At 48.0% G+C, this 27,904-nt stretch overlaps 1 protein-coding gene across 1 annotated transcript; it reads right to left on the bottom strand.

Annotated features, from left to right (window-relative positions):
* Positions 1–7,608: 7,608 nt before the first annotated feature.
* Positions 7,609–23,062, bottom strand: nrf1 (nuclear respiratory factor 1). The gene is made up of 11 exons (XM_084448191.1): positions 22,993–23,062; positions 20,165–20,412; positions 19,189–19,303; positions 18,859–18,985; positions 18,301–18,441; positions 15,759–15,917; positions 15,435–15,635; positions 15,158–15,250; positions 13,753–13,967; positions 12,267–12,391; positions 7,609–8,873 (listed from the first exon to the last, which is right to left on the bottom strand). Exons 2-11 carry the CDS (start codon positions 20,376–20,378, stop codon positions 8,713–8,715), a joined length of 1,551 nt encoding a protein of 516 aa, XP_084304317.1. The 5' UTR covers positions 20,379–20,412; positions 22,993–23,062; the 3' UTR covers positions 7,609–8,712.
* Between the last annotated feature and the right edge of the window lie 4,842 nt (positions 23,063–27,904).

A 27,904-nucleotide genomic window follows, 5' to 3' on the forward strand; every position in this document is an offset into this window, starting at 1 on the left:
CAACAAGCCTTACTGTGACGTGTTCTCAGAAGAGGAGCTTCATGGGTAAAATTGTGGCAGTTTGAACGCAACATTGAGTTGACTTGAAGACACTGTAGTAAAGATGCCTGTAGATTAGAATGGTGGCCATCAGGTTACTTGAGCTGGGTAGAAAGTATGACTGTCATTATACTGGTACTGTATTATAGGAATAATTCCTCAGAATGTTACTTTTTTGGTGTAAAGTATGTTAGACCCCCTCAAAAAGGAACATGGAAGATGATCCAAGGACATTTGGATTCGGGCGGCCTTACTAGTGAGGAATGGTAATCTTCCCTCGCTCCCTTCTGCATTGAAATGACTTCCATCTAAATACTGAAATACCTGAATTCAAGATCATTATACATTGGGCTATAGTTGCTGCTTCATAATGCTGGAAGTGTCCTGTTTTCTGAAGAAAGAACTTGAGATTGATTTCTAGTTAATGGAACGACAATGTTATGTTAACAACGAAGAGCTCACTTTAATCTTTTAAATATCTTTCTTCTTTTACTAACCCATAATGACTCGGCTAAATGGCTAAGGAGGCGATTGCTCTACAGCTTAGCTCCAGCCCAGGCACCAATATTACCGTTAGTTTTCCCAGAAAACCAAATGACAGATCAGGCGATTAGTGGCGAGGATTTAGAGAAGGATGCTCGCTCCTAGGAAGTGGACATCTCCTAGTCTTTGATCTGTTCCTCAGAATCACAATCAGAAACAGGTTTATTGTCAAATAGGTTTTTTTCTCATACAAGGAATTTGCTTTGGTGTGATGGTGCATAACAATGAATGTACTGTAGGGTGAGGACAAGACAGGCCAGTGCAAATGCAGTCACAAATACAGTACAATACAATATACAGTAATGTACAAAATAATACAGTTATTCAATGCTCAAACGCTCAACTCTCATCAAGCCACTGCAGTTCCTCTTTGGCTAAGCTGCGTCATACTGTACCAACCGTGTGGAAATCCCGACCAAGGTGTGATGCTCCTTCTCCTGTAGTTCTCTCTGTTCACGCATGCCTCTCATCTTCTGCCCTCTCTCTATCCCTCTCCAGGTAACACTCTCCCATCCCTTCTTCCTGCGTTTATCTCTGGCATCCTGCAGGGTTTGGCTGCCTGACAGTCTGACTGACAGGCCGGCTGGCTTGTGTATGGGGGTGATGATGACTCCTGTTCTGTGTATGGCACTGGTAGAATTCACTGTGAAAGCACACTATCAGTGAATTACCATAGGGCCATAAACAGAGCAGAGAAAGTACCACTGGATGACGCCCGCCCAATGCGGCTAACTTTCTCTCTCTCTCTCTCTCTCTCTAACTGTGCCTTGTTGGGTGGGGTGAAGGTGATGTAATGCCGACTGGTTCAGCTGCATGAGTGGTGCTGCTGTACTTTGGTTGGATACTCTTTGGGTTCTCTCAAGCCTGAATGTGTCCTTAGCTTGCATTAAGATTCTCTTAGCCCTTAAGATTCTTCTTAGCCCATTTTGGCACTAGCACATTTTTGCTTCTGTATATATGCTTTGAGCAATTATGTGTAGTGCCAATATAGGACAAGATAGACTTTCATCTGGATTTCAATGTTAACTGCGCACCAATTCTCCATTACCACCTTGACTTGTTTTGATCAGACAGTTGGACCTGATTGATCCCGCTCATTGATTCTCCTTGCAGTAGGTCATTTTCTATTTTCAGTCGTCCTGCACAAATGTAATCCGAACCTCATTATCTGATTAAAGGAACAGAAAATTCAATAGATGTAGACCACTTTTTAAAGATATTTTGCTGACTGGGACAGTGCTGGAGTCTCATATACCCTCCCATGTAAAACCACTCCCCTTGAAGATGCCTTTTAGCTTTGACAATGATGAAGATGCATAAGTCGATGATGTGCTAAAAGACTGAAAATGTCAAATCTACTTCCTCTCTGCATTTTTCCCTTTCAGCAAAGTGGGTCTGTTTTGTCTGTGTTCATAAAGATTTTTCCTTAGTAGACCTAGCCGTGAAACATTGTCTATGCTGAAACATTCTGTTGTGTTGTCTCCATACAGTACAAAGGCAATGATGTACCTTGAATGTTTCTAGGGTCTTCTTTAGAGAGAGCCTTGTGTCATTACATCCAATATCCACATCAAGATGGCTGCTTGCGTTTAGGAACGGGCCTGGGTCGACCAGGCGCTCTCCGGTGGCGTTTGGCAATGGTAGAACTCACACTGCTAAGGTAGATGGATCCGGTGGTTCTAGACTTGCCAACTACTGCCGGAGAGCTCGGCCCATGAAATGGAGGAGACCAGCAAGGACATCTTCAAGTGATACTCTTTGCTGTTTTCGTCCATCTCTTCAGTCCCTCTGAAGATGGAAAGCTATGTGCGTCTAGGTTAGGCAGGTCCTGCCATGAGTAAGTGGCTGTTGGTGGTGAGGGGTGGGGTGTGACTCGTCTTCCTCCCCTACACACCCCAGTCTCAGAGCTCCCATGTCACAGGCAAGGAAAACCATACAGGAAGGTGGGGGGTATTTGGGAATGTGACAGGATGTCTCTCTTTGGGTCTTGAAAGTCTATCGTTTTGTGGATTGGGCTGTAAGACCTGAAAAAATGTCTACATCCCTGCTGAATGTTTCACATATCTACTGTACATACCCACTGCCCACATGTAACAAACAGTCTGTTGATTTATGGTCAAAAGCACAACTGCTATGTGAGTTGTATGTTTTGTATTGTGGTGTTTTTTTTTTTTGTCTTGTCAGCCTCTCCAGAGCTCATTATTTGTATTTATTTTTAACCAAGACTCAGCCATCAACCTCTCATCAACTTTGACCAACTGAATTCAAGTGTGCTAGTGCCTGTCTGGAACATAAGGTTACACACCTTGTATAGGAGAAATGGGTTACATAGACGCTCCTAAATGGGCCCTATTCTGCCTTTACCAGCCAACAGGGGGTGCCTCTCTTTATTTCCACCCCGGCCATAATTATCTAACCGTGTGGTGTCAGCTTACCTGCTCTTTCAATGCAGCCTTTTCCTCCCTTTCCAAACCTGCTTTGGAAGAAGGGAGGAGAGTGGGAGTGTGTAGTCTTAACGCCCAGGGTGGTTTGGTTTGTAGCAGCGGGCAGCCCATGTGCAGAGAGGCGCTGCTGCTGAGCTCAGTTTAACTGGGTCAGGAACTGTTAATGTGGGTGACAGGGGGATCTGGGGGATTAAAACCACTTTATCGGCCCGTGCATAAATCCCATGCTACACGCTTCCATCTCCAAAATATGATTTGTATTGTCACCATTGTTGCCAGAGGGCTACATTTGATCTGCGCGTATGTCGTTATTGGACCTGCACGGAGGTGGCTTTTCTTTTGTGTTGAGAGGCCATTAAAACAGCAAAGGATGGGAAGTGCAGATATTGTAGGAGATAAAGAGTCAAACTGCCTCGCAAGACCTTAAGTGAGCATCCGGTTCTTTTTCTAGACAAACAGTCAGCCGATTCAGATTCCTATTCTCGTGTCTCATGTTGCAGAACATAAGACGCATGTGTGACATGTATACTATTTCCCATACAAAACATGTACGTTTATTTTTATCTTTCTGTAATTTTTTGTTTCCTGTGAAACCAGTTCTCACTGTGTTTGTTCTCCCTTTGTTGGTGCACCTGCTGACCTTGCTGTAACCATGAATGTTTTCTTTTCTACAAATCATTTTCACTCAGATGCAAATAAACATTATTCAAAATTCAGGCCCATTGTCTCGGACTTGTGTAACGGCCGTGTCTGCGCCAAAGAGCACTGTGGGATAGCCCTCGTCAGCGCAGGCCTTCTCCAGATGGGGGGCACATCTCGGGTTACACCACATTTTTCAGCCTTCCCCCTCTCCGCTCCCAAGCCCCCTCGGCCTCTCTGCCTGATACACACACACACACACACACACACACACACTGCTCTACTCTTTCTCTCTCACACACACACACACACACACACACACACACACACACACACACACACATACACACACACTTTTTGGTGAGTGCTTCTCTGGGCTGGTGGAGCCGGGCTGAGACAGAGCCTGTCTGTGCTCTAATGTAGGCGGGGGCATTAGTAAAATGAGATTAGGACCCGTCGTTCTTACGCAGCGTCTGGGCCAGAGGCACGCAGAGGTGTAAGCTGGGAAGGTGCGGACGCCATGATTAGAGTTCGATGGGAGAAGGCTCCATCAGCACACCTTTGAGAGGGTATGATTTATAGAGATAAGATACCACAGTCCACCATTAAACATCTAGGCCCTTTAACACAGATACTGTACATTATACTCAGTCACAACAGTGATATATCTGCCAGTCATGGTCTTGGGCTCTGGCCCGTGTAGGCTATATAGTGAGTGCCTCACCCCCCATATCACTCCTAGGCGTGCATGCTGGGAGATTACCCCCGCGTTGGAGCGGGCGAGGGCTAAGGCGCAGGCAGAGCGTTTATATGCGAACGCTGGCGCGGGGGTGTGGGGGCCAGGCGGATGCACGTATTAAGAAACGATTAGTGGAGATTAAAGCCCTGCTATGGAGTCTGCCTGCACGACTCCAGGCAACAAGAATGACCCCCCCCCCCCTTCCACCCCTCCCACTCCCCCGTGGAGTCATGACAGAGAGGCTTGGCCTGAGTCGTGTCCCTCGGTCAGGGAGAATCAATATGGCCGTCTCTCTGCCTCCCAGTGCTCCTCCCACTTCTCAGGACCAGCCCGCGAGGCAGAAACTCCACCCGCTGTTTCAAGCCGTCCACTTTGCGGTGGCCTCTCTGATCAATCTGTGTTTGTTTTGAGGACGAGGAGCAGTGGAAAGAAAGAGGTATCGACGATGTTAAAATATACCCTCAAAACTGCATTAATGATTTATATCCTGTCTGTAGCACCGAAACCCCTGAACCTAATAAATCTAATACAACCTCCTTGGGTCCTTACTCTGAACCCACCTCATCTGTTTCCACCATGTAGGCCCAGTGCACATCCACCATGTAGCTGGCATGTAGCCTAGCTAGCGTGATTGAGGATTAGTCGCCTACAAGGGCTGATTTGTTGTTCCAGGAGCCCTTTGCACTCCAGACTTCCAGGTCAGGTCACTGCTGAGCCCTGACATGTAGGCCTACAGGGACCCGCCCATCTGCCGACCGGATCCTGCTGGTGGCTATTAGCTGATTACATCCCCACCAACTCAGTGACCACGGGACTCCACCACCACCACCATCCTTTGCCCTTTCTCATCCAGCCGCCATTTAACGAAAGACTGCATTTCATGAGCATAATAGGCTACAGGTTATAGTTATTACATGACTATGATAGTTTATTACTATACCACAAGGTCATAGTAGGCCTACATTACATGCAAGGTGTTTTATGAACCAATAAGACACATAAATGCACAATTTGAATTAGTTGATAAAACTTTATTATACAGTATATACAAATTGTCAAATGATATAGTGTCTCTTAAAGAGTGTCAGTTTTGTGTGTGTTTGCTCTTTTGTTCACCATCTGAGAAGAAGACAACAGAGGAATCAGTTGAGCTTTGTGCTCAACATACGTTTGTCAAAAGGAACTGTTCTGATAAACACATTTCAAACAGTATGAGTATAGAAGAACAACAGAGAATTATTCCTTTTCAGTCACCAAGCCAGTACTCACCATTGCACTCCTTTCTAGTTCCACAGCCCAGGCCAGACATGCTCTCAGTGGTCTCTGACTGTGAAAAGGCAGAGCAGACCATGGTACGAAAAGCAACATCAACTCAAGATGTTTCCTGTAGCCTATCTGTATTACACAGACTTCCAAAGTAAACGATTACTGATATGATAACTGTATGATGTGTTGTCAGTACACATATTAATTACATTGGAAATCATTTTCAGTATGTAATTGAACCAGATGTTACTGTATGTTCTGTACAGTGTCCTTGAGTTTGAGAAAGACACTTCCAGTATAGGAATCCAGAGGAAAAGGTGAGGGTCCTGACCCAGTGGTGTCAGGAAAACAACCTCCATCTGAACGTCAGCAAGACAAAGGAGATGGTGGTAGAGATGGTGGCGAAACCTTTCTATTTTTGAAGATGGTGGTGGACTTTGGGAGGAAGCAGGAGAGGAACTACACCCACTTAATCATCAACAGGACCTCTGTAGTGGACAGTTTCACGTACCTTGGCGTCCAGATCGCCACGGACCTGACATGGTCAACACACACAGACACTGTGTTGAGGAAAGCACGTCAGAGACTGTACCACTTCAGACAACTCAAGAAATTCAGAGCATCCAACCAGATTCGACGGAGCTTCTACTTGTGCACGATTGAGAGCATCCTGACTGGGAATATCACCACCTGGTATAGGAACAGCAGCTCTCAGGCTCACAAGGCTCTACAGAGAGTGGTACGGTCAGCTGAACGTACCTTGAGGGGGCCACTCCCCCACCTCGAGGACGTCTACACCAGAAGATGCAAGACCAAGGCCAACAGGATCTTGAAAGACCCCAGCCACCCAGACAATGGACTGTTCTCTGCTTCAGTCAGGGAAAAGGTACCGCACACACATCGTGAACACAGAGACACTCAGGAAGAGATTCGTTCCACAAGCCATCCAGCATCTAAATGGATAATGTATAGTACCACGATATGTACAGTACCACTATATCTAGTGGATCAGAATATCTAGTGTGTAACATAACCATACAGGCAAATGTCAATATATCTCACCCCCCGGGTTTATTTATTATAGCTATATGTCTTAACTATGATTATAATGGAATAATACTGCATTTGGAATAAATGTTTAAGTTTAGTTCCCTTTAGTGAGTAACTGTGGATGGATGTTGTATTCTTGCCCCTGAGATTGGCTATGGGCTGAGCAGACAGAGGGAGAGCAAGGCCTGAGACCGTCTCCCAGAGAGCGTGCAAATAAGACCCTAATCTGGTGAGCCAGCTACCTCTACCAGCTGCCATGACAGCCCACTAAACCAGAACTCCCACCCAACACTCATCCTCTCACTCAACCCCTCTCACACACGCACTATCCTCATTCAGCAGTCTTACAAACAATAGGTTCAGTACATGAAGGATGTAAAAATAGGGGGAAAATAAATAAAATGAGGAAATGGTATCTTATCTTTTCATCCATGCAATTGTAACCTGGTTCTGTGGTAATCTGGGAGTCAGAGTGGGATATGCAGTAACGCCTGGCGGATTAGGGCCTGAAAGTCTCTCTCTCTCTCACTGTAGCAACAGAAGGCCCAGCTAACAAATCCCAGGCTTTAAACCTGGGGGAGGGCTCACAGCTTATGATGTAACTAGGCCCCTTTCTGTCACGACAGGCCGGGGGGGGGGGCATGTGGGAGGAGGTAGTAGGAGGGTCACAGAGGTCACCGCTTTCAAGGTCTGGTAACTGCAGTACATCAATATGGAGAGCAAAGAGTGTGGAAAGTTGATCGAGGAAGAGGATATGAGAGGGATGGAAAGACAGAGCAATAGGTAAGATGATGTGATTTATGGTAACTGGGATATCACGGCAAATCAAATCACATCACTGATAACACCGGCCATTTTGATAGGTGAACAAAAACACTTTATTGGGAGATCACATGGACTGTTTGCAGGTTTGGAGTATTTCAGATAACTGACTACCCACTGAGTCAACACTGTAATTGTGATGTGAAAGACTTGCAAATGGGAGTCTTGTCAAAAGAATAGTTTGAGATTCAATTCTGTTCCACATAAATAAAAATCTCAAGAATTTACAAAACCAATCCTACAAGTGACATAAAAAGGAATCCATCATTTTAAAAAATACTTTAGTGGGAAGCTACTCATGCACTGAGAACAATAGTGATGTGCTCGAGTCAAAAACGGCTATTTACAGCTCCGCTACCCAGCGCACAAAAAAATACCTTACTATATATTCTAAGTCTACACAAATCTCAGCATGTGTGTGGGCCGCAGTTCAACAGAACAGGGAATAACCACACGACAGGATGAGTATTTCAAAAGGAATATTATTTCATTGGAATAAATCTAAGGCAAGAAAAGGAAGTCATACAGCCTACAAGTAGTTTGTTTCATAGTCTTAACACACGGAGAGGACCACTGGCGTATAGCAGAGGCACTGGACAGTCCTGGAGCTACACCTCACTGCATATGGAGCCTCTATGACAAGTGAGCAAAGAGTGGTCTGTCAATATGTCAGAGTTGGTAACTGCATCCTAAAAGAAAGAGCCTGAGAACACACTCAAGCACACAGACATGTATCGTACCAAAAATGTCATCGACGGGACAGTGATGAGCACGAAAGGAGGTTGAGTGGGTGGTGGTTTCCCCTTGGCTTTTTTGGTTTTGTCTTAATTTTCACTAAAAGGTTAAGTGCAAAGAAATAAATACTAAATAGTCTCTAACCTTTGAAACACAACTGTCAACATCACAAAGCAAAAAACAAAAGCAGCTAAATGCAACAAAATAAACAACACCCTCCGCCCCCACCACAAAAAAGAAAATGATCTTCTTTACATAGTAAACACGATGCATTGATAAATCCAACGCTTTTATTTCCCCTGCAGATGTACATTTAAAAATATTATATTTTACATTGTACAGAGCGCGGCATGTGGAAACTGGCTATCCCTACGGAGGCCATCTTGTACCCCTCTCCTCCCGCTGTGTCACACCTGCAGGGAGGAGGAGTCATTGTCACTGCTCCAGCGTCACGACCTCCACTGCCTGGCCGTCCAGCGTGACTGTGTTTTCGATGCGCGTGGCGATGGGCGCCATGGCGACCTGCACGGGCCGATTGCCCTGGGCGAGGCTGGTGACCACGGTCTGGTACATGCTGACTGGGATCTGTACCAGGCCTGGGGGGAGAGAGAGAGAGAGAGAGAGAGAGAGAGAGAGAGACAGGATCAGACAAAGCATAACCTACAGCGCTGCACCATGGAGGTATGTCACATCGCCGATCGTTCGATTGATCGGTCGATCTGTGTACGACAATGGTTTTGACATTAAGACGGTGAATGTTCGGAAGCAAAAAAACAGACAAACTCAGTGCCTCTCAACAGATGTGTATCTATTTTATATTATTTTTTGTGTAATCATCTGTGAACTACTGTGAAACCATAACGGCATTGGAGTGATGGTGGGCAGAGGGGAGCGGAGAGCACTCACCAGCCCAGCGCTGGAAGGCCGCATGCGCAGTGAGGCGGCGGCCATGTTAGAGGCCGCATGCGCAGTGAGGCGGCGGCCATGTTAGAGAGGCTGCATTGCGGAACAATGGTCCGTTTGAGCCTGAGCCTGCCTGCTTCTCCCTGCCCAGCTGTGATTGTGAGTGTGTGTGTGTGTGTGCGCCTGGGGATTAGAACTGCAGTCACGTGGGGTTCTGCCCAGCCCCACAAGCTGTCACAGTGCCACAGGCCGGAGGGAAAAGGTCAGGGTTGGCAAGTGGATGACGGCTAGGCAGGCTATACCATACCGCCATAGTATACACTGAAATATCACCAAGGAGAAAAACTTTTTGCACGCAGACACACACACACACACACGCACACACACACACGCACACACACAGCAATATGCGCTGACCTGCTCCTACAAATGAAATAGCTTAATCACACTAGACAGGCATGCAAACATCTCCAATGATTAAGTGCAGTACAATATGATTAAGTGTATTTGTAAGGTAAATGATTCACAGTAAAATAAGACGGTCCCCAATTCAGTTTTGACCCGCTCTACGGTCGGCTTTAACTAACCCCCTTGGAGAAGCAGTGACAGAGTGTGTTGAATTAGATAATTGTGCTGGCTATGATTTTGGAGTAGGGCTTAGTAGACTGGTGGCTGTGGGGGGCTAGGTCTGGCACAGTGAGGTGCAGTGTGCTGGTTACTGAGTGAAGTACCTGCCGAACCACTCACGCTCCATTACTGTGCCATGGAGGGCCATGGCAGTGTGTGTTTGTGTGTGTGTGTGTGTGTGTGTGTGTGTGAGCACGTCAGGGAGGGTGTGTGTGGGGTGCCTCGCTATCCAATCAGCTGCACTTGGGCAACCATACTTCAAAACCATGGCTGGAGGTGTGTGCGCACGTGCGAGTGTGTGTAGTGAACATTGGCTCGCTACACACACACATGCACCAGACTAGCCAATCAACTGTGCCTGCGGCAGCAACGCTGTCCGCTCCGCCATGGTGGTGATCAGGTCAAGTGGACGGGCTGATGGCGGCCGGTCTGGGGAGGGGAGGGGGGTTCTTCTTCCTGCAGTCCCGCTTTGGTTTCGCTCCTTTTTTTTTTTTTTTTTTTGAAAGGACCGCCTCCCTGTTCGTTCACAAAAAGCCACAGCAGATGGGCATCTACACGGCAGCCATTTTGGAACCCCCGTGCATCGTGTGTGAGCGCGTCTGTGTCTGAAATGATTTTACTCTGTCATACTACAATCTGTATGAACCGTAGACGCACAGGGCAAGACTCAGCCTTGTGTTGACGGTTTACTGGAAGCCATATTGTAGAGGAGGAGCATGTATAAGAGGCGAGGCGGCGTGAAGGTGGTCCCGATGTCCAATCTCCTTAAATGCAGTTTGAATATGGGCTAATCAGCTTTGTGTGCTGCATGTCTGTGTGTGCACTTGTGTGTACACTTAAATGTACATGTATTATGTAGTGTGTGTGTGTGTCTGTGTGTAGCTGTAGCCTAGCTGAACGGGGGGATGGGGTTCCTGCCAGTGCTCACCGACTCCAGAGTGCCGACAGCTGGCCTGGTGATTAGACCATGGACTGATAATGGAGTGGATCAAAGCTCTTTAGGAACGGCCCTCTGGGACCAAACTAACGCCCCTGGGCTGCGGGACAGGCTGTGTGTGTGTGTGTGTGTGTGTGTGTGTGTGTGTGTGTATTTAGGAGGGGTATCATTAAGGGCCTGGCTGTGGAGAGATGGGATTGAAGAGAAGGCACCAGAAACAATCTGGTGAGGTGTCTTCAGAACTAGTAGGTTCCCACCACAGGCATGGTGCAACTGCCACATTATATGGGTCATACAAGGTTTGCAGAAGTGTCATACAAGGTTTACTGTATATATGCTTAAAATAGTGTGGTTAGTATATAGTATGATTAAAATGAGTTGGTATACTAAATAGCGACACACACACACACACACACACACACACACACACACACACACACACACACACACACACACACACACACACACACACACCATCTGTCAGATCAGCACACTGTGGATTAGAGTAGACAGTCTCACAGTACATGCTACTCCTGCGTCACTATAAACTCACACAAGACTTTACTACAAAAGGTTACACTCAATAACAGAAATACACCAACCTTCCACATTAGTAGTACAACTGCTGAAGAAAATACATGGGACCTACTCTGTACATCATGATAGGTACTAATGATTTGACTACTACTGCAACTACTATATTACTACTACTACTACTATACTACTACTACTCCTACTACTATACTACTACCACTACTACTCCTACTACTATACTACTACTACTACTACTACTACTATTACTACTATACTACTACTACTACTACTACTCCTACTACTATTACTACTATACTACTACTACTACTACTACTACTACCACTACTACTACTACTACTACTACTACTATATCACTACTACTACTACTACTACTACTACTACAGTATACTACTACTACTCATTTATCTCATCATATTTTGTCTTCTATACAAAGGGACAGAACAGACACACACACACACACTCACACGTGCTCACACTGCTAGGGGACCTGGTTCACACACATGGGACCAGAGGCAACAGGTGTGTGTGTGTGTTTTTGAATGCTGAGCTACCTGTATCTAATACCCTAGGTGGTAAGACATGATGAGGATTACTGTATGTTGGAATTAAATGGTCATTTTGTCAAACAGGGGCTAATATATAGAACCATGCAGATACACGTACAGTGACTAACTAACATATCCACTGAATGTGTTTAGATACCATCTAAGCACGTGAGGACCATCTGTTGCTCAAATGAATGTAATGCCTGTGTCATCTGAATGTGGCTCGTTTGTGTTAAGAGCGGATGTTGAGAAGCTGTGTTGGGTGGTATTCACGTTTGGTGCCAGACCATCACTGGTTAGGGCAACAGTGTTTGAACGTTAGAGGCGACGTTGCCATTTCGCTGTCATCACTACACTGTTTGAACGGAGCGGGGTGAAGATGGCGAAGCTGGTTGTTAAGGACGGGGAGGAGGAACGCGTACCTGTGCCGTCCTGCACCCCCGCCAGCGCCCCCACGGCGGCCGCCGTCTCTCCGGCCAGCACGATCTGCCCTCCTCCCTGCAGGGTGGCCTCGGCCAGCGTGGCCACGGCGTGGGCCGCCGCCTCACTGCAATATATACACAGACGCAAAACACACACACAGGTTAAATACGAGGCAGGTGGCCGGCCGTCTCCTGGCCCCGCTCGGGCGCTGCGGCTCGCGCTCTCCTGCGGTACGCGTCGACGGGGCGAGCGGCGCCAACGTGTTCCCCGCGCACCCTCGCGATACCACCCTGCCCCACTCCCCCAGAACTGCTGACAAGGAAAACTGGGCTATTAGAGAGGGAGGGGAGGAGTGTACGCTGCTTTTCCACCCCTGAAAGGTCTGTCACATCTGCCTCAATGGCAGAACGTCCCCAAGTCCTAATCAAGCCTTCATATTAAACCAATACACTTGGTTGTTAAGTCCACAACAACCATACAATTCAATTAGGCGCGCGGAGGAGGGAAAGAGAATTACGCAAAGACAGAGAAAGACCCCTTTTGCCCCTCTATGGTCGGTATTTAGAAGGGAAAACAGGTACAGAATGTTCCAGCAACTGCCGCAGAGCGCCCTGTTAAGCTCACCTGAGGTAAACACCACAGGAGTGGACGGGGTAGCCAGGTGAGCACAGGTAACAAGCCCCAGCGGGGGCTAGCTGACGCACACTGGGGGGAACAGGCTCAAAACTAACGCTGGGAAAAGATGCCGGTGATGCGCTTGTTAACCATTGCGCCAGCTAGCAAGGGTTTGGGGTTACCGCTACACTGGGTCATCAATCACTTGTGTTCTTTCTTGGGCGCAGCTGGAATTGACGTAGCCGATTAGCGCAAAGCATTCCTGACCTGAAGCCTGTTTTGCTGGAAACGTGAAGTCGCTGACTGGGTTTAACGACCAATTTGCGTTGTGTGAACCAGCCAGGCGGGGTACTTCTCGACACAGGTGAGAGAGCCAATTAATTAAAACACCAGGACCAGGAAGAGAAATAGCCGACACTGTTCCTGTGGGACCTTAGCTACCTGTCCTGACAATTGTCCCCTCCTCCATCACAGGTGTTACAGCTGCCACCGCAATTATGGACTCGGGGAATCACGCTATTCAGGCCTTGCTTACCCCGCCTCTAGCAACTGAAGTGTCAGTGCTTACAAACACACGTGAGCTATGAGGCACAGCGCGCTCCCTGGACTTCTGTCCTTGCTACGTTTGGCCACCCGAACAGCTGTGTATTGTAATCCGGGTTCAGATGTTCAACCGTGGAAGCTCACCCAGGCTTGCCTGACATGATACCCTACAACCCCGCTTCCTCGTTACCTCCATCCTTCCCCTCTCTCTCTCTCTCTCCCTTCCTCCCCATCTCCTCTCTAAATATGTAGGGCCCTGGTGACCCTGGCTCTGTGCCCCTCTCCATCTACCCCCCCCCCCCTCTCACTAGCTGTGTCCCTCTCTACCTGTTAAGGGCCATGGTGACGGTGGTTCCCTGCATCTCCTGGGAGGCTGCGACGGCGGCCTCCGCCAGGGACGCCACCGCCTGGTTGGCCTCGGACGCCTGGGTGGTCTGGATGGTCATTTCGCCGCCCTGCAACGTGGCCCAGTTCTGTTCCACCTCGGCGGGGGGGAGAGAGGTGAGAGGGTGAGAGGGGTAGGGGGTGACGCGGGGAAGAGGGTGGAGGCGAGAAAGGGAGGGAGGGATGGAGGGAGAGGAGAGGGAGGGATGGAGGGACAGAGAGAGTTGGCGGAGAGGACAGGGGGAGGGATGGAGGGACAGATACCCGGAGAGAGTGGCAGCGGGTGAAAGAGAGAGGAGGAGGAGCGCGGAGGTGAAGGAGAACTTGAAGAGAGGAGGGTGGAGGGCGTTTGGTGGAGAGAGAGGAACAGGCTGAAAGACGGAGAGGATGAGGGGTGTGTGTGTGAGAGAGGCAGGTGAGAGAGAGAGAGAGCGGAGAGAGAGTGGTGAGAGAAAGAGAGGTGAGAGAGAGGTGAGAGAAAGAGAAGAGAGATTGGTGAGAGAGGTGAGAGAGAGAGTTGTTAGAGAGAGAGAGAGAGAGAGAGAGAGAGAGAGAGAGAGAGAGGTGAGAGAGAGAGAGGTGAAAAGTGGACGACGGCACCGAGGGATGAAGGCGACGGGGGATGCGAGAGGCGTTAGGAGGCGGGAGAAGGATCGGGGGGGGGGGGCGTTGTTTCTACGCTACGCCAAATGCTTGTCGCCAAGACGGAACGAAACAAGGGCGTCGACCTGGCGACAAACAGCTGCCGTAGTCCGGGGGGGTGGGGGGGGAATGTAGATCTACAGCTTACAATAATCTGCGGCGACACCTCCATGGGTAAAGCTCGGCACACCGCCGACAGGTGCTGGTGATGAGAGTGAGATAAGACAACGTTTATATGCAGAGTGCGTAGGCAGGCGGCCGCGGTACGCAGATGCACGTCAGGGTCACACATCGCAACACACCGGCCCCGCATAGAGACGCCGTCATGCAAAAAAAATCCATCGTTTCGATTGGTCAGGTGACCCGCTGAGGCGACGCGTCGACTTAGCGGGTGACATGAACATAGCGACGACGTGAAAATGACATTGCATTAGTTGAGAGTAAGAAAATGACGTACGTGTATGCCTGCAGGGTACGTGTATGCCTGTTGATTACATTTGACATAGTGTAAAGACGGCGAATTAAAGACAGGGGGAGGACCACTGTGATGTAATCGCTGAAGATATGTGTTTAGGGAGCTCTGTGTGTTTGTGCGTTTAGTACGTATAACAGTTATAGTCGCGTGTGTGTGTGTAAAACAGTTACAGATAAGTGTGTGTGTTTGTGTGTGTGTAAAATGGTTACAGAGAAGTGTGTGTGTGTCTACCTCTCCGTCGGTGGAGTAGTTGACCTGGGCCACCGTCACGCCGGGCAGCTCGGAGGCGTCTGCCAAGGTGGCTACTGTCTGTCCGGTGCCCACCTGAGACCGAGAGGAGGGGAGGGAGAGAGAGTTCACAAAGCGCTAAATCAAATAGAAATGACGCATCCGGCTCCATGACATGAAGCGTAATAGCCTAAGAAACCGTCGGGTGTGAGTCACGGGGGCGACGGCGGGAAAAGAAAAAAACGCCGGCCGCCGCGACCTCCGAGGCGACCCCGCCCACCTGGATGAGGGACACGGTGCCGTCCGGGTTGCTGACCGTCTGGACCACCGTCTGCGAGGGCACCAGGTGGGTGATGCTCTGGGCGGCCGTCAGGTGGTGGTGGGGCACCTGCTGGTCCTCGAAGGCGTAGAGCAGGTCCTCGCGCCCGTGCTGCTTGTAGCAGTTCTTCACGATGGTCCGCAGCGCCTGCGTCCACGACACCTGGGGGGGGTGAGTCAAAACAAAAACGCCTCAGCTGGGGTGTGCCTCGCCCCGAATATGACCTCCCGCGGGGTGATATCCAGACGGGGAAACACTCGGGGGGGTGTTGGGGGGTTTCCTCACCCTCTGTTTCTGCTCCTCGGTGCGGACGTCGCTGCGAACGTTGGCCCAGGGGATGTCCTCGGGCCACCATACAGGTTTGCAGCTCTCCTTGCCCCAGCCCGGCTTCCCCCGGCCGGTGGAGTACTTCAGCATCTCTGGGATGAACGCTCGCAGCTGGGCCTGGGGGGAGAGGAGGCGGGGAGGGGGGGGCGGGACCGATAAGCCGTTCAAATATGATTCACGCATCCAGAGTACACGACACATCTCTCTCTCTCTCGCACGCGACGACGCACGCAGGTTGGGTCGCGACGGGAAGGAGGTATCGATCGGCTACCCGATTGGTCGTTGAAGCGGCCGGGGGGGGGGCGGAAATAGGCCGGCTAAATGAAAAGCTTGCGGCGCGAAACGTCTGTTTGCGGGAGCCGCGACCGTGCGGTCGGCTCTTCCGCGGCCGGCCGCACTCTCCTACTGAGAACGCCACGGTTCGGCGTGCGGACGGAACGCACTCGTCGTGAAGAGGTGGCGGCGGTTGACATCCGTGACGCCGCCGGGCGACCGTTTGTGTGACCGTTTGTGTGACTGTCGTGGTTTCCTGTTGTGCGCGGAGGGAGTGAGCGGGAGCGACCTCCTCAGTGGTCCCAAGGTCATATTAGAGACACAATGGAGTCTGATTGCTTCGTCCTCCACGCTCTACAAGAGGCCTCCAAAATTTTGGAGAGTGCTTGAAGGGGGGTCTACTTTAATCTGATTTGCTCTCACTGCAACAACCCCCCCCCCCCCACGGACAGACACACACACACAACACACACACAGGGGCAGTGTAGGGCGGGTTGTGTTGGCTTTAGTCCCTGTGTCCTGAGTGTCCCTGGTAATACGCTGGCAGCGCCGGGGGGATTATATTGCACAATGAGCCACTGCAGCGTTTGCCTTGCTGCCTTGACATCAACAGGCTAAATTTGGATCTGTGAGGGGGCGCAGATCCCACACACACACACACACACACTCCTCCTAACCAACCCCCCTCTCTGCCACTGGACGCACTCGTACAGGCGATGCTCATGGAGAGGAGAAAGCAGAAGCGTCCTAGTCTGGAACAAGGAAGGATGACAAGTGGATCACTTCGCCTATGGGGCCACCAAACCTTCAAATGAAGTCTAGATCTTAGGTTTTCGCTGTTTCAGAAGCGGTAGCGCCAAGCCATGTGTCTGACGTTTGGGGACCTGTTCAGAGCAACACTGGGCTCAGATAAAGCTGAGCTCTCCCTCAAAGGCTTCGAAAATGGAGGATGCTTATATTAGCTAATTAGCATAGCCAGGAAAAGATCTCCACCTGTAGCTTGGAGTGTGCTTGTGTGTGTGTGTGTGTGGGGGGCAGATGGCCTAATTACACAGACTGGAGAGTTAAGAGGCGTTGACTAGGTCCCCCCCCCCCCCCCCCCCCCCCCACCACTTTAATCAACAAGGCTATCAGCCAATCAGCATCCAGGGACCCAGCCGAGCCCCAAGAGCTGGTAGGTAGTTATTATAGGCTCAGGCAGGCCCTGGCCTCACCTGCTGTCCGTGTAGCAGGGTCCGAACTCCCTGAGCCCGGGTCAGGTGGAGCTCTGCTGGGACGGCCCTCAGACTGACGTCCAGCACACAGGGGCCCCCCAGAACTAGATGGACCCTCTATGGCTGGAACTATGCCTCCTATTAGCTTTTCCTGGGATGATGCAGGGTTCCCTCTCCCCTTTCCTACACAATACTAGTGTCACACACACACAGAGTGGCAGACACACACACACACACACAAACGTCGCTCCCCATTTCGCTCCTGCTTGGCGGAGTTAGCGAGGCAACAGGTTAATCTCATCCCCATCTCTAGAAAAACAACCGGCAGGTTGCTTCCTGGTTCAAGCGCACACCTGCCCCCCCAAGGGCGGGGGCGAGCACTGCAATTGGCCGCTGCCTACCCCTGGGTGTTGAGTGGTGTCTCCAAAGACCAGTGATCATGCTCGGTCTCTGATGATGATCCAATGACTGCGTCAGCAGCTGGGAGCAGAGTGGAGTAAACAAGCCTTCCTCCCCGGGGAAAGAGACTTGGCTGCAAGCCGCTCTAATGTTGCACTGCCAGGGGCCCGGCCAAAGCATTCTACTACGCCACTCTCCTCCTTTATGAACACTCGCTGGTACCACGCCCTGATGGTCAAATGGCCCCCGACATAGGTTATCTGACTCCTTTGATATTTGACTCTTTTGAAAAGATATGTACCGTTTCAGTAGTTAGGTCTTGTTGTCTACTGATTTTATACAAGGGCGGAATCCAAATAAATCAAAAAAATAAATTTGATGTTTTAGTGTGCCATACTTGTCACAACTGAAGACAAAAAAACACAAACTTGTGTATACATCCACATGCCCAAAACAAATAACCACGATGAATCAACAAAAAAGGGAGAATTTGACCTTGATGCCTGTTAAAAAGCTAAGGACTACAGTAACTAACAAGATGATTCTTCCATCAGTAGTAAATGTCATGTCCATCCCACTGGCGCCATCTACTGGCTGAGTATGGCATGGCTCACCTGGGTCATCTTGTCCACAGAGACGGGGATGCCGTCGATGGTGAGGGGGGGCAGCTCAGAGGTCATGTCCCCCCCGGGGGGCGCATGCTCAGCCAGAGCGTTTTCAAGGTCCTCCAAGATCATACTCTTGTACTTCCTCACCTGGAGAGACAGATAGAGACAGAAAGCAAGAGAGAAAGAGAGTTTAACATGTTTTTGAATGATTTTTCAAGATGCCCATCCACATCCATTGTATGACCAAAACAGTGGTAGAGCAATTATCAGACTTTCTCAAAAGTGCTAGTTTTGTCAACTTTTTGATCTGTACCATTGTATATGATCATAAGTAACCTTAAAACAGGGCTAAGCATGCATTTTCCCTTTACTACTCCTTTAAGAGACTGGTCCAAATACATAATTCTCCCTGTAAGGTTCATATTAATATTCTGTGGGATAGAAGATTATCTAAGTGAAAATGAAGGTGAAGGTTTGAGAGAATTTAAAAAACAGAGGCACTGATCTGGAACAGGAGACGGACCTATGATATGGAGGTAAGACATTTTGCGATGCCCAACTCACCACATTCTCCAGGGGGGCGGCGCCAAACACCTTGAACACGGGGTTGGGTTTGGAGGGAGAGATGCACAGCACGATGGCCTGCTGGCCCACTCTAGTGGTATACTCATCCAGCGTGGCACGCAGTTTCCTGTGCACGCAGACACACACGCGCATGCACACACACACACACACAGAGACTAATTGCACCTCACGTGGTAAGATACAACACATTTTCCACACATCACTTCAATCTTTTAACTTTAACATTGAAAAAGACAAGAGGATGAGACAGAAAAACAGAGGAGACAAAAAAATTGGGAGCTGTAGGATATTTGGTGGGGTGACACTCACCTCAGCAGACGTGTCTGCTGTCTCTTGCGGATGGAGGGGTTTGACTCAAAGATGTGCGGCCTCTTTCGTTTCTTGCCCGTCGCCACAGCGGCGGCAGCAGCCATGCCCACTGGGCCTGCGGAGGTCGGAACAGAACAGAACAGGGGCTGGAGAACTTTGGTACAGCCTAAGCACCATCTGCTGGTCACGTCAGTGCATTACACCACATTTGTGATTTCACAGGCAAATACTGTAGGCAAAATAGGCGCTTTTGAGAGAATAAGACTTGTACACCTGGGCACCTAAACAAAAGGTTGGAGTGCTGTGGGGAACTATACCTACGATGCTGCCGGTCGAAAGGTCACGGACAGAGCTGAAACGATTCCACCTGATGAATGGTCGACGAAGACCATTTCTATTATATCCATCTACACTTTCACTACCACCTCCTCATGGGCGACTCAGCCACTGATACAAAGTTAGATTGACCTCAGACAGAATTAATACTACATAAGCTTTGACCATACACCTTAGGGACAAAGACTAATTTCTAGCCTAGGCACAGTCATCCTAATCACGTAAGCTCACATTCTGTTTCTCTCCACAGATCAGACTGGTAATGCTCCCAGCTCCCATGCAGACAGATTTCCACCTGGCCGGTTTTGGACCGGGCCAATCACAACCGTCTATCTAATATGGTAGTGGGTTTGACATGATGACTATGCATAGTAGTGCTCTTGAGGCATTTTAAAATGCTCACGTTTCATTGCTCTGATTGGTTATAGGTCTATCCAATTGCATTCAAAGGCATTTCGATCTACGCCCGTTAATAACGCCCCTTGGAAATCAAAAATGACCAGAGAAATTCCAGACCCTTTGCATTTTTGCAAATTGGATCTGGCGAAGTCAGGCTATCTAATTTCACCCTGCAACACTAAGCACAGAATAACCCACACATTCTGCATAATACTCTTCTCCCATTGGCTGCGCTCCTCACCTGCGGCGGCCAGGTGTGCGGTGACCTCGTCCGTGCCAGCTGAGTTGAGGATGTCTGAGTCATCGTAGATGTCGTCGTCTTGGGAAGAGGGCGAGTCCTCGTCAGCACTCATCATGTTGTGTTCGGTGAAGGTGGTCACGTGCACCTGCTGGCCCACGGCGTGAGCCTCGATGGTGGTCATGTGCTCCGTCTGGTGCCCTGTGTGGTCCTCCATGATGCGCTGCAGTGGCTAGCCTCAAACACACTAACTAAGAGACAGAGAGAGACACACAAATGTGTTTAAAGAAAATTCATGTGATTTTGTGCTTTGTCTTTAACCTTCACATTGAGGTTGAGGTGGCAATTATATTTGGGATAAATATTTAGTGGCACTGAAAGTTTCAAGGCTTTTATATCAGTGATGTTCAAGATGTAAGTACGTCCAACCCTTGATTTAAATTTTTTTTCACCCAGTAATACTAATTCTGATACCCATTGGAGCACTATGGACACCAACAAAATACTGTACATCTGCTATGACCACTATAACTTATCTGCTAGTTCTGATAACCGTTGGAGCAATCGGTAACTGGCCATTTAGTCTATTATATGCCCGTCTCCCCCCTAGAACATAGTGGGCATGTTGTGTTTGGTAAGTCTCGTCTGGCACAAGGTAATAATTCAGTGTTTGTATCAGGGCAGCCGCACAAATTTTGGGCAAAGCTGCAGCTCCTTGCAGCTGATGAGCAGGCCAAATAATTCTATAGTAGGCAGCTGGAATGCTGGGGGCGGGGTTCTATTCAGAGCAGTATTTCTATTGGCTGGCAGTATTTTATGTTAAAATTAGCCAAATTTTAAGTGAATTATAAATCTGACCCTGCCTCCGTCTGTCCCCTGTCGATACCCGTGCCAAATATGAATGCTTCAGGCCAATGGTGTCTGAGAAAAGTCTTGATAGAGGGACGGACAGGCAGAGGCTAGCTCATGTATGTGTTAAATAACTATAAAGTTATTTGCTTCACCACTAGAGTAGCCTCGCGTCACCAGTCTCTCCTCGGGGGGAGAAGAGCCTGGTATCCATTTACTTCACTGCCTTAAGCCCGCCCCATCATCCGGCTCGAGCCTGTAGAGCCCGCCTCCAACATCCGCTTGCTTTATTTTTCCTTAACCAGTAGTTCTCCTCGCATCTTCTTTTACAATTTTCGTCGGTGTTATGCCTGGTGATGCCATCACGAATGTTATCTACTCGAAGCTTCACCATGTGCAGCCTACAGTAAAAACATTACAACAACTGTTCTTCTTCCGGTCCAGACCGGATGATTATGCGATGCGTCATTGCGCTTCCGCTCTAGACCGGCGAAACAACACCGAACGATAAAGGCCCCAGACTACCACTAGAGTGCTTCACCACTAGAGTGCACTATACTGTTTCACCACTAGAGTGCACTATAGTCTAATTTTTCCCTTGAACATTATGTTATGGTCCTGATACATTGTTGCAAGAATAACTTGTCTCACCTGACAGTAAGAATGATATTACAGTCAGGATCTCATTCAACATGTTAATAGCCATTTCGCCACTGCAACTGAACTATACCATAATTATGTTCATTCATTTGTTTCACATTGTGCAAGCGTTGGTCATTCAATTCAAAATAAATTGGGGGATGGGGGAATGTCAACACAAAGAAAACGTATGAATATTCTGATAGTCTACATCAATGTAACGGTAAATGCATTAATGCAGTGCTACTGTAATTTGCAGGAGGCTCATGCATCTTTGTCACTAGCTAGCTTTAGTGATGATATGGGGAGATGATACTCAACATGGCACATCTACCCCAGGGCTGCCACATTTGTGAGAAGCAACGATTTGACTGGGCGAAGTGCAGCTATTCATTATTACAGTTCGCTCATTACAAATACGTGTAAGTATTAACTGGCCATAGCATTTCCGATATAACATACGTGAGTGACCGAGATGCAGCCTTAATAGTTAGGTGCCAAGTACTTTATTGACGGAGAGACACTTCCATGGGCTACATGTGATACAAGGTGGTTTGTGAGAGGTCTATGATGATGTCTGTAGCTTGTTACATGCATCAGCTCTCCTAGAGCTGCCAGCCGCAGCTAGCTAACGTTAGCTAGTCCTAGCTTCAACTAGCCAGCCACACCACTAAAGAAATGGAGGATAACATTAGCGAGCTAACTAGCAAGCTAGCTACCACCACACAACAGACTAATGGTATTGGCAGAATGGAAGGCTAGCTAATAGTGTCCGTCCAGATATAAATGGATATTTTGCTGTGTTTGGGTACCGTAAGCAAGCTAGCTAGCTTGATCACGCCGAATGTGTCTAGTAGCTAGCTTAAGCAATGACCGAATGATAATCGCTAGCTAGGATAGCAATGCCCTACATTTAGCCTGCTAGCTATCTGGCTAAGCTGCCAGAAAGAGAGAAATGTTACTCAATGAATCATTCGAAGAGGTAATTGCTATAGGCTACATTTCGAGCCGTTATATTCATTGCTACCCGAGCATCGCAAGGACCTGGAAGTGTCCTGGTCTAACTAGGCTAAACCAGTCATACTGGCACCGAACCCGCGTCCTAAGAACACTAAAAAGGCCCGAGCGGCCTGCATCAACACCCGTGCTAATTCTGCGGTATCTAAGCTTGTTCTCGGTCTGCGCAAAGAATAATGTCGCCCCTAAAACCACAAATATGAAATGGATTCCGCCTCCTGTCGCCATCTAAAACAATCTGCATCTTTCGTCCCAACGCTGCCGGGTGTGATGGTGCGGCTGCGCCGGGGCTGAAATAGCAGGAGATTGCGCGGTAGGGCACTAACCTCAGAGCGGCTGCGCTACTTCGGGCCTGCGCCGTACGAGTGGGGCTGGGATGGGAATCCGAGCTCTAATGGAGGACAAAGAACGGCGAGCCCGAAAACACGCCGATGCTGAAGCTTGGCTGTGTAAGAGCGGTCCCACTGATCTACAAACCCCGCCCCTTCCCAGTTAAAGATCCCTGCAAACGATGCTCTGCCCGTTTACTATCCACGAATCGCATGGAAATAACGGTCACTGCATTGGATTTTTTATAGAAGACGAATCATTTATCTGATTGTGCCTTTTTCTCATCAAATCAATAAGTGGCTACTGTTGTTTAATAGGTGCGCTGCCTAATTGTCACAATTTGATTTATTAACACGGGGGAAATACAGAACATTGGCTCCTAATTCACTTTATTCCGGCCATCTAAAAAAAGCTATTTACTGTTGTCAAAGTGCAATTACCTGGTCAGAAACTGACTTTTGTAAAAGTACAAGTCAGCCATTCCAAATTATACTTGAGTTGAGGTACTTCAACTTACTAAGTTATTAAAATTGCCTAATGTGACCATGGCTTTACTTTAGGAAGGTCACATCATGTTTCAGTGTAGCCATGGGTCAAAAATCTAAATCAAATATTTGAAAATACTCAAGTTGCACCTAAGATGAAAATAATAATTGTTTGTGTAGGCCGAAGTGCATGTCTACTCACATTGCATGTTTAGAGAAGTGCCTCGGGAAGGCCACATCGTGTTTCATGTGTTTCAATGTAGCTTTGAAACACTATATCTGATTGTTATGTTTGCAAGTTCACTTGATGGCTGGCTGTAGAGAAGATGAAGGAGCTAGAAGCAGAGGTCCAGAGACTGTCACCCCACATCCATTGTACACATTGTAAACACCTACCCAGGTGTTTATTTTGGATGTTTGTTGGCACAATCTTGGAGAGGCATCTACCCTTGCCCCTAAAACCCATACCTACTCACATAACCCAAACACAAACAGATAAAAACACAATTTAAGGTGATGAGAGGAACATGGACACAGTCTCTTCGTCTGTCTCTGCACTGAACATGAAGACCTGCATGGTCCATAACATGTAAGATGGTTCAGAAGATAGAGAATGGTTTGGTTCCAGAGGGCACGGCATTAGCATAGTGGTCACACTTGAACCCACACTTAAAAATACAAATAGGCCTACACAAATGAGAACCAGAACATAAGCACACACACACACACACACACACACACACACACACACACACACACTCACACACACACACACACACACACACACACACACACACACACACACACACACACACACACACACACACACACACAAACACACACAGCCCATTGATTTAAGGATAATTGCAATCCTATTCAAGAGAGATAGTCTCTTTACAAGAATAAAAGTATTCTTGAGGATGAACTACACCTACATTTCAAATTAAAGGAGTAGTAAAGGGAAAATGCATGTTTAGCCCTGTTTTAAGGTTACTTATGATCATATACAATGGTTCAGATCAAAACGTTGACAAAACTAGCACTTTTGAGAAAGTCTGATAATTGCTCTACCACCGTTTTGGTCATACAATGGATGTGGGTGGGCATCTTGAAAAATCTTTCAAAAACATGTTAAACTCTCAATTTCAAAGACAAGAAACTCACGAGGTGTTAGTTGGCGTTCTGACATATCATTTGCCATAAAGTAAGATTCTAGTTCATCTGGAAAGGCTTTTATCAGACTTTTTCAAAAGTACTAGTTTTGTCAACGTTTTGATCTGAACCATTGTATATGATCATAAGTAACCTTAAAACAGGGCTAAACATGACCTTTACTACTCCTTTAAGCAAGTTCACATTGTCAGAACATGTTTTTTTAATACTTGGCGAACAGGACAAGCTACAGGGGCACTATGGCCACTAGAGGGCAGTATTGTATCACACATCTCAGTTTGGAGTTGAGCGTCTCAACTTTTTACTAACGGGAAAGAATCATCGAAGCCGTATCCCTGCCTATACCTCCATGATCCCTGCAGGTGCTTGGCGTGTGTTCAAGATGATGGATGTTTTACATAAGTATGTGATGACAACAACAGCTATGTTTGTGTCGCAATAAATGTCAGCAGGTATTATATTCAGTGCCGGTGGGGAACCGCATATAAAGTGACTCGTCGTTTTTACAGCTACCATGCTGTGTGACCTTCACACTCCTCCATGTTCACCGCCACGCCACCTCTCAGAACATTAGGCCTACAGGTGATCACACAGCATGGACCCAGACATTCGAATCTGCCCACTCCACTGAAGTTGAAGATCTCTTTACACATGGTATTAAAATGCTAATCATATCCAGATTGTATATGATTTAACTTGATTACATTTACACCTGTTAGTAATCTCCAGTGAGATCTGATAGAGATCATATTGCTCTATAGCTCAAACAACCGAACGCCACATTGGTTTAACATTAGCCTACTGTATGCGGAGTGAAAATGCATTTGCATGATATGAAAATGAAATGATTTTGTAAAGTAGCCTAGCCTACAGCTGTAGAGAACACAAGACTGTTAGATATCGTCTCCATTTATATTTCCATCCGTGGGCTGTGGTTGCCGGGGAGGATTTTCAGAATCAGAATCCGTTTATTGCCATTGTAGTTTTTCAACATATTAGGAATTAGCTTTTAGACGTGATGCATAACATTGAGACAACATTGGACAGGGTGTAGGGACGAGTCAGGACAGTGCAAAGACAGGACAGTGCAAAGGGCGAGTAGGCCTACATAATGCTAGTGCCCTCGCCCTTTGCACTGTCCAGTCTTTGCGTTTTGCGATGTTTCATAGATTTCAAATTCCCTAAATGAAAAGAGCTTTTTGATAATGACAGACATTGATTTTGCAGGATTTAAAGACTCTTCATGCCGATTTCCCTCACAGTAGGCTAGGTCCCAAATCTGACAAATATGGGGACATTGGGGCTTTGGCAATTTCAAATGTGCCCCCAATTCCTTACGTCCCTGCCTGGTGGTCGGGTATAGATAAGGCTAGTAGCCTGGGGTGTTGGAATCAATAAGGCTTCTAATTGCTTAGCTGGAAGTGAAGATAATTGAAGGTAATTGTCTGCGCAGTCACAAGCAGGGGCCGAGGTCGGGAGGAAGGAAAGACTGCAGGACTTACTTAGATTCTAGTCTATTCCTTTGTCTGCCTGTTAGTTTTTCTGTGTGTGTGTGGGGGGGGGTGGGGGTGGGGGGGATCTCTGTCTGTGTCTCCTCCCACACTTATCTTCTCATCACCTCTGATTTGATGTTCTGTATAGATGACGTGAATTATATGAATATGTCTGAATCTGAATCTGTACAGTTGGATCAGGTTTTCTAAGGTCTATTCTCACGGCTTTCGAGGAGTGCAGTTTAGTTTATGGCCTGCAGGGGGCACAACAACACAATGTAATACCACAGAGTGAACAAAGTGCACCACAGATTATGGTTTTGGTAGCAACTCTGAAGTCAGTGAATGATAGAAAAACAAAAATGAATCAGAATACATATTTCTTGTGATTCATGTCTTTGAATATATCATATTCTCCTCTAGGCCTACTGGGACTGGAGTATATGTTCAAAGCCCTTCCGCTCTCTTGTCATTGGATGGCTTCACTGGTTCTTTGATTGGATATCTGACTGTTACTCGGGGCAGAATCATGTGTGTGTGTGTGTGTGTGTGTGTGAGAGAGAGAGAGATATGTTGTAAAGCCACGTGGTGTGCACTAAAGGTGAATATTAACACGGCACAGCTAGCAACGGATGACGGTGGCTTTACACCAGCCAGTTATGGTGAGTCACAGCCCCTGACCTTCGCCCAGAGTGTGAGTGAGACAGAATGCTAATAACCCCATCGTTGCCTGTCTGTCTCGCTGGGCGTGGTGGAGAGGAAGTAGGGAGGAGATAGCTGAAAAGGAGACAGATGGAGATGTAGAGAAATGGACAGAGACATGATGGACAGGTGAGTGAATGTGCAACCGAGTGATACGTGAGAGTAGCTGGTGAAGCTCACTCCTCAAAGGAGCGCTGACAGTCCCTCCAAGAAGAATGTCCCTATTGGCGTAACTGTCAGCACGTCCACTTCCCAAGCGGGAGACCCGGGTTCAAATCTCGCCCTGGGCGTGCCAAAACGGTTGTCCAGTGGGGTGGAGTGAGTTTGGAGGGGGGAGTGTAACCGAGTGAAACGTGAGAGTAGCTGGTGAATCTCACTCTGCAGAGGAGCGCGCTGACTGTCCCTCCAAGAGCGCTGACTGTCCCTCCATTGGTGTTACTGTCAGCGTGTCCGCCTCCCAAGCGGGAGACCCGGGTTCTAATCCCGGCCTGGGCGTGCCGAAACGTGGAGTGGATTGATATGTCTATCCTGTTTTTTTGTGATGGCAGCATAACGTAAAAGTGGTATTGAGAAAGAGAGGGAGGTGTAATGCGAGGTAAGGAGAGAGAGAGAGAAGAAAAGAGGAGAGACAAGGAGAAAGGGATAAAAAGAGTGAGGGGGGAGAGGGGAGGCGGGGGTAGTGTCTTTATTGTGCACCATGAAGTCAAGGCTCACCTCGACTATTCTGTCCATTGTCAATGGAAACCGGATGGCTGTGAGTGAGTGGACACCGACATGAGGAGAAAAAAGAAAATGAGAGACTTTAAATGGTGGAGGAGAGACGGGATGAAAGCGAGAGAGCGACAAACAGCTATTAAGCTCTTCCTCACACCTCTTTTATATACCCTTCAGGCTTTGTTCCCTAGCTTAATTGGAAGTCTAAAGTAGAGAATGAACCTGCTTACAAAGTCATTACAACATTCACCCCATGCAAAGGTCTTGTATAAGTGTTGACGGCGAGAGTATTTGAAAGGACGAAGGGGGGGGGGGGGGGACACAATATGTCAAGAAACCAG

The sequence above is a fragment of the Borostomias antarcticus genome, assembly GCF_949987555.1.
Source record: "Borostomias antarcticus genome assembly, chromosome: 13".
NCBI lineage: Eukaryota > Metazoa > Chordata > Actinopteri > Stomiiformes > Stomiidae > Borostomias > Borostomias antarcticus.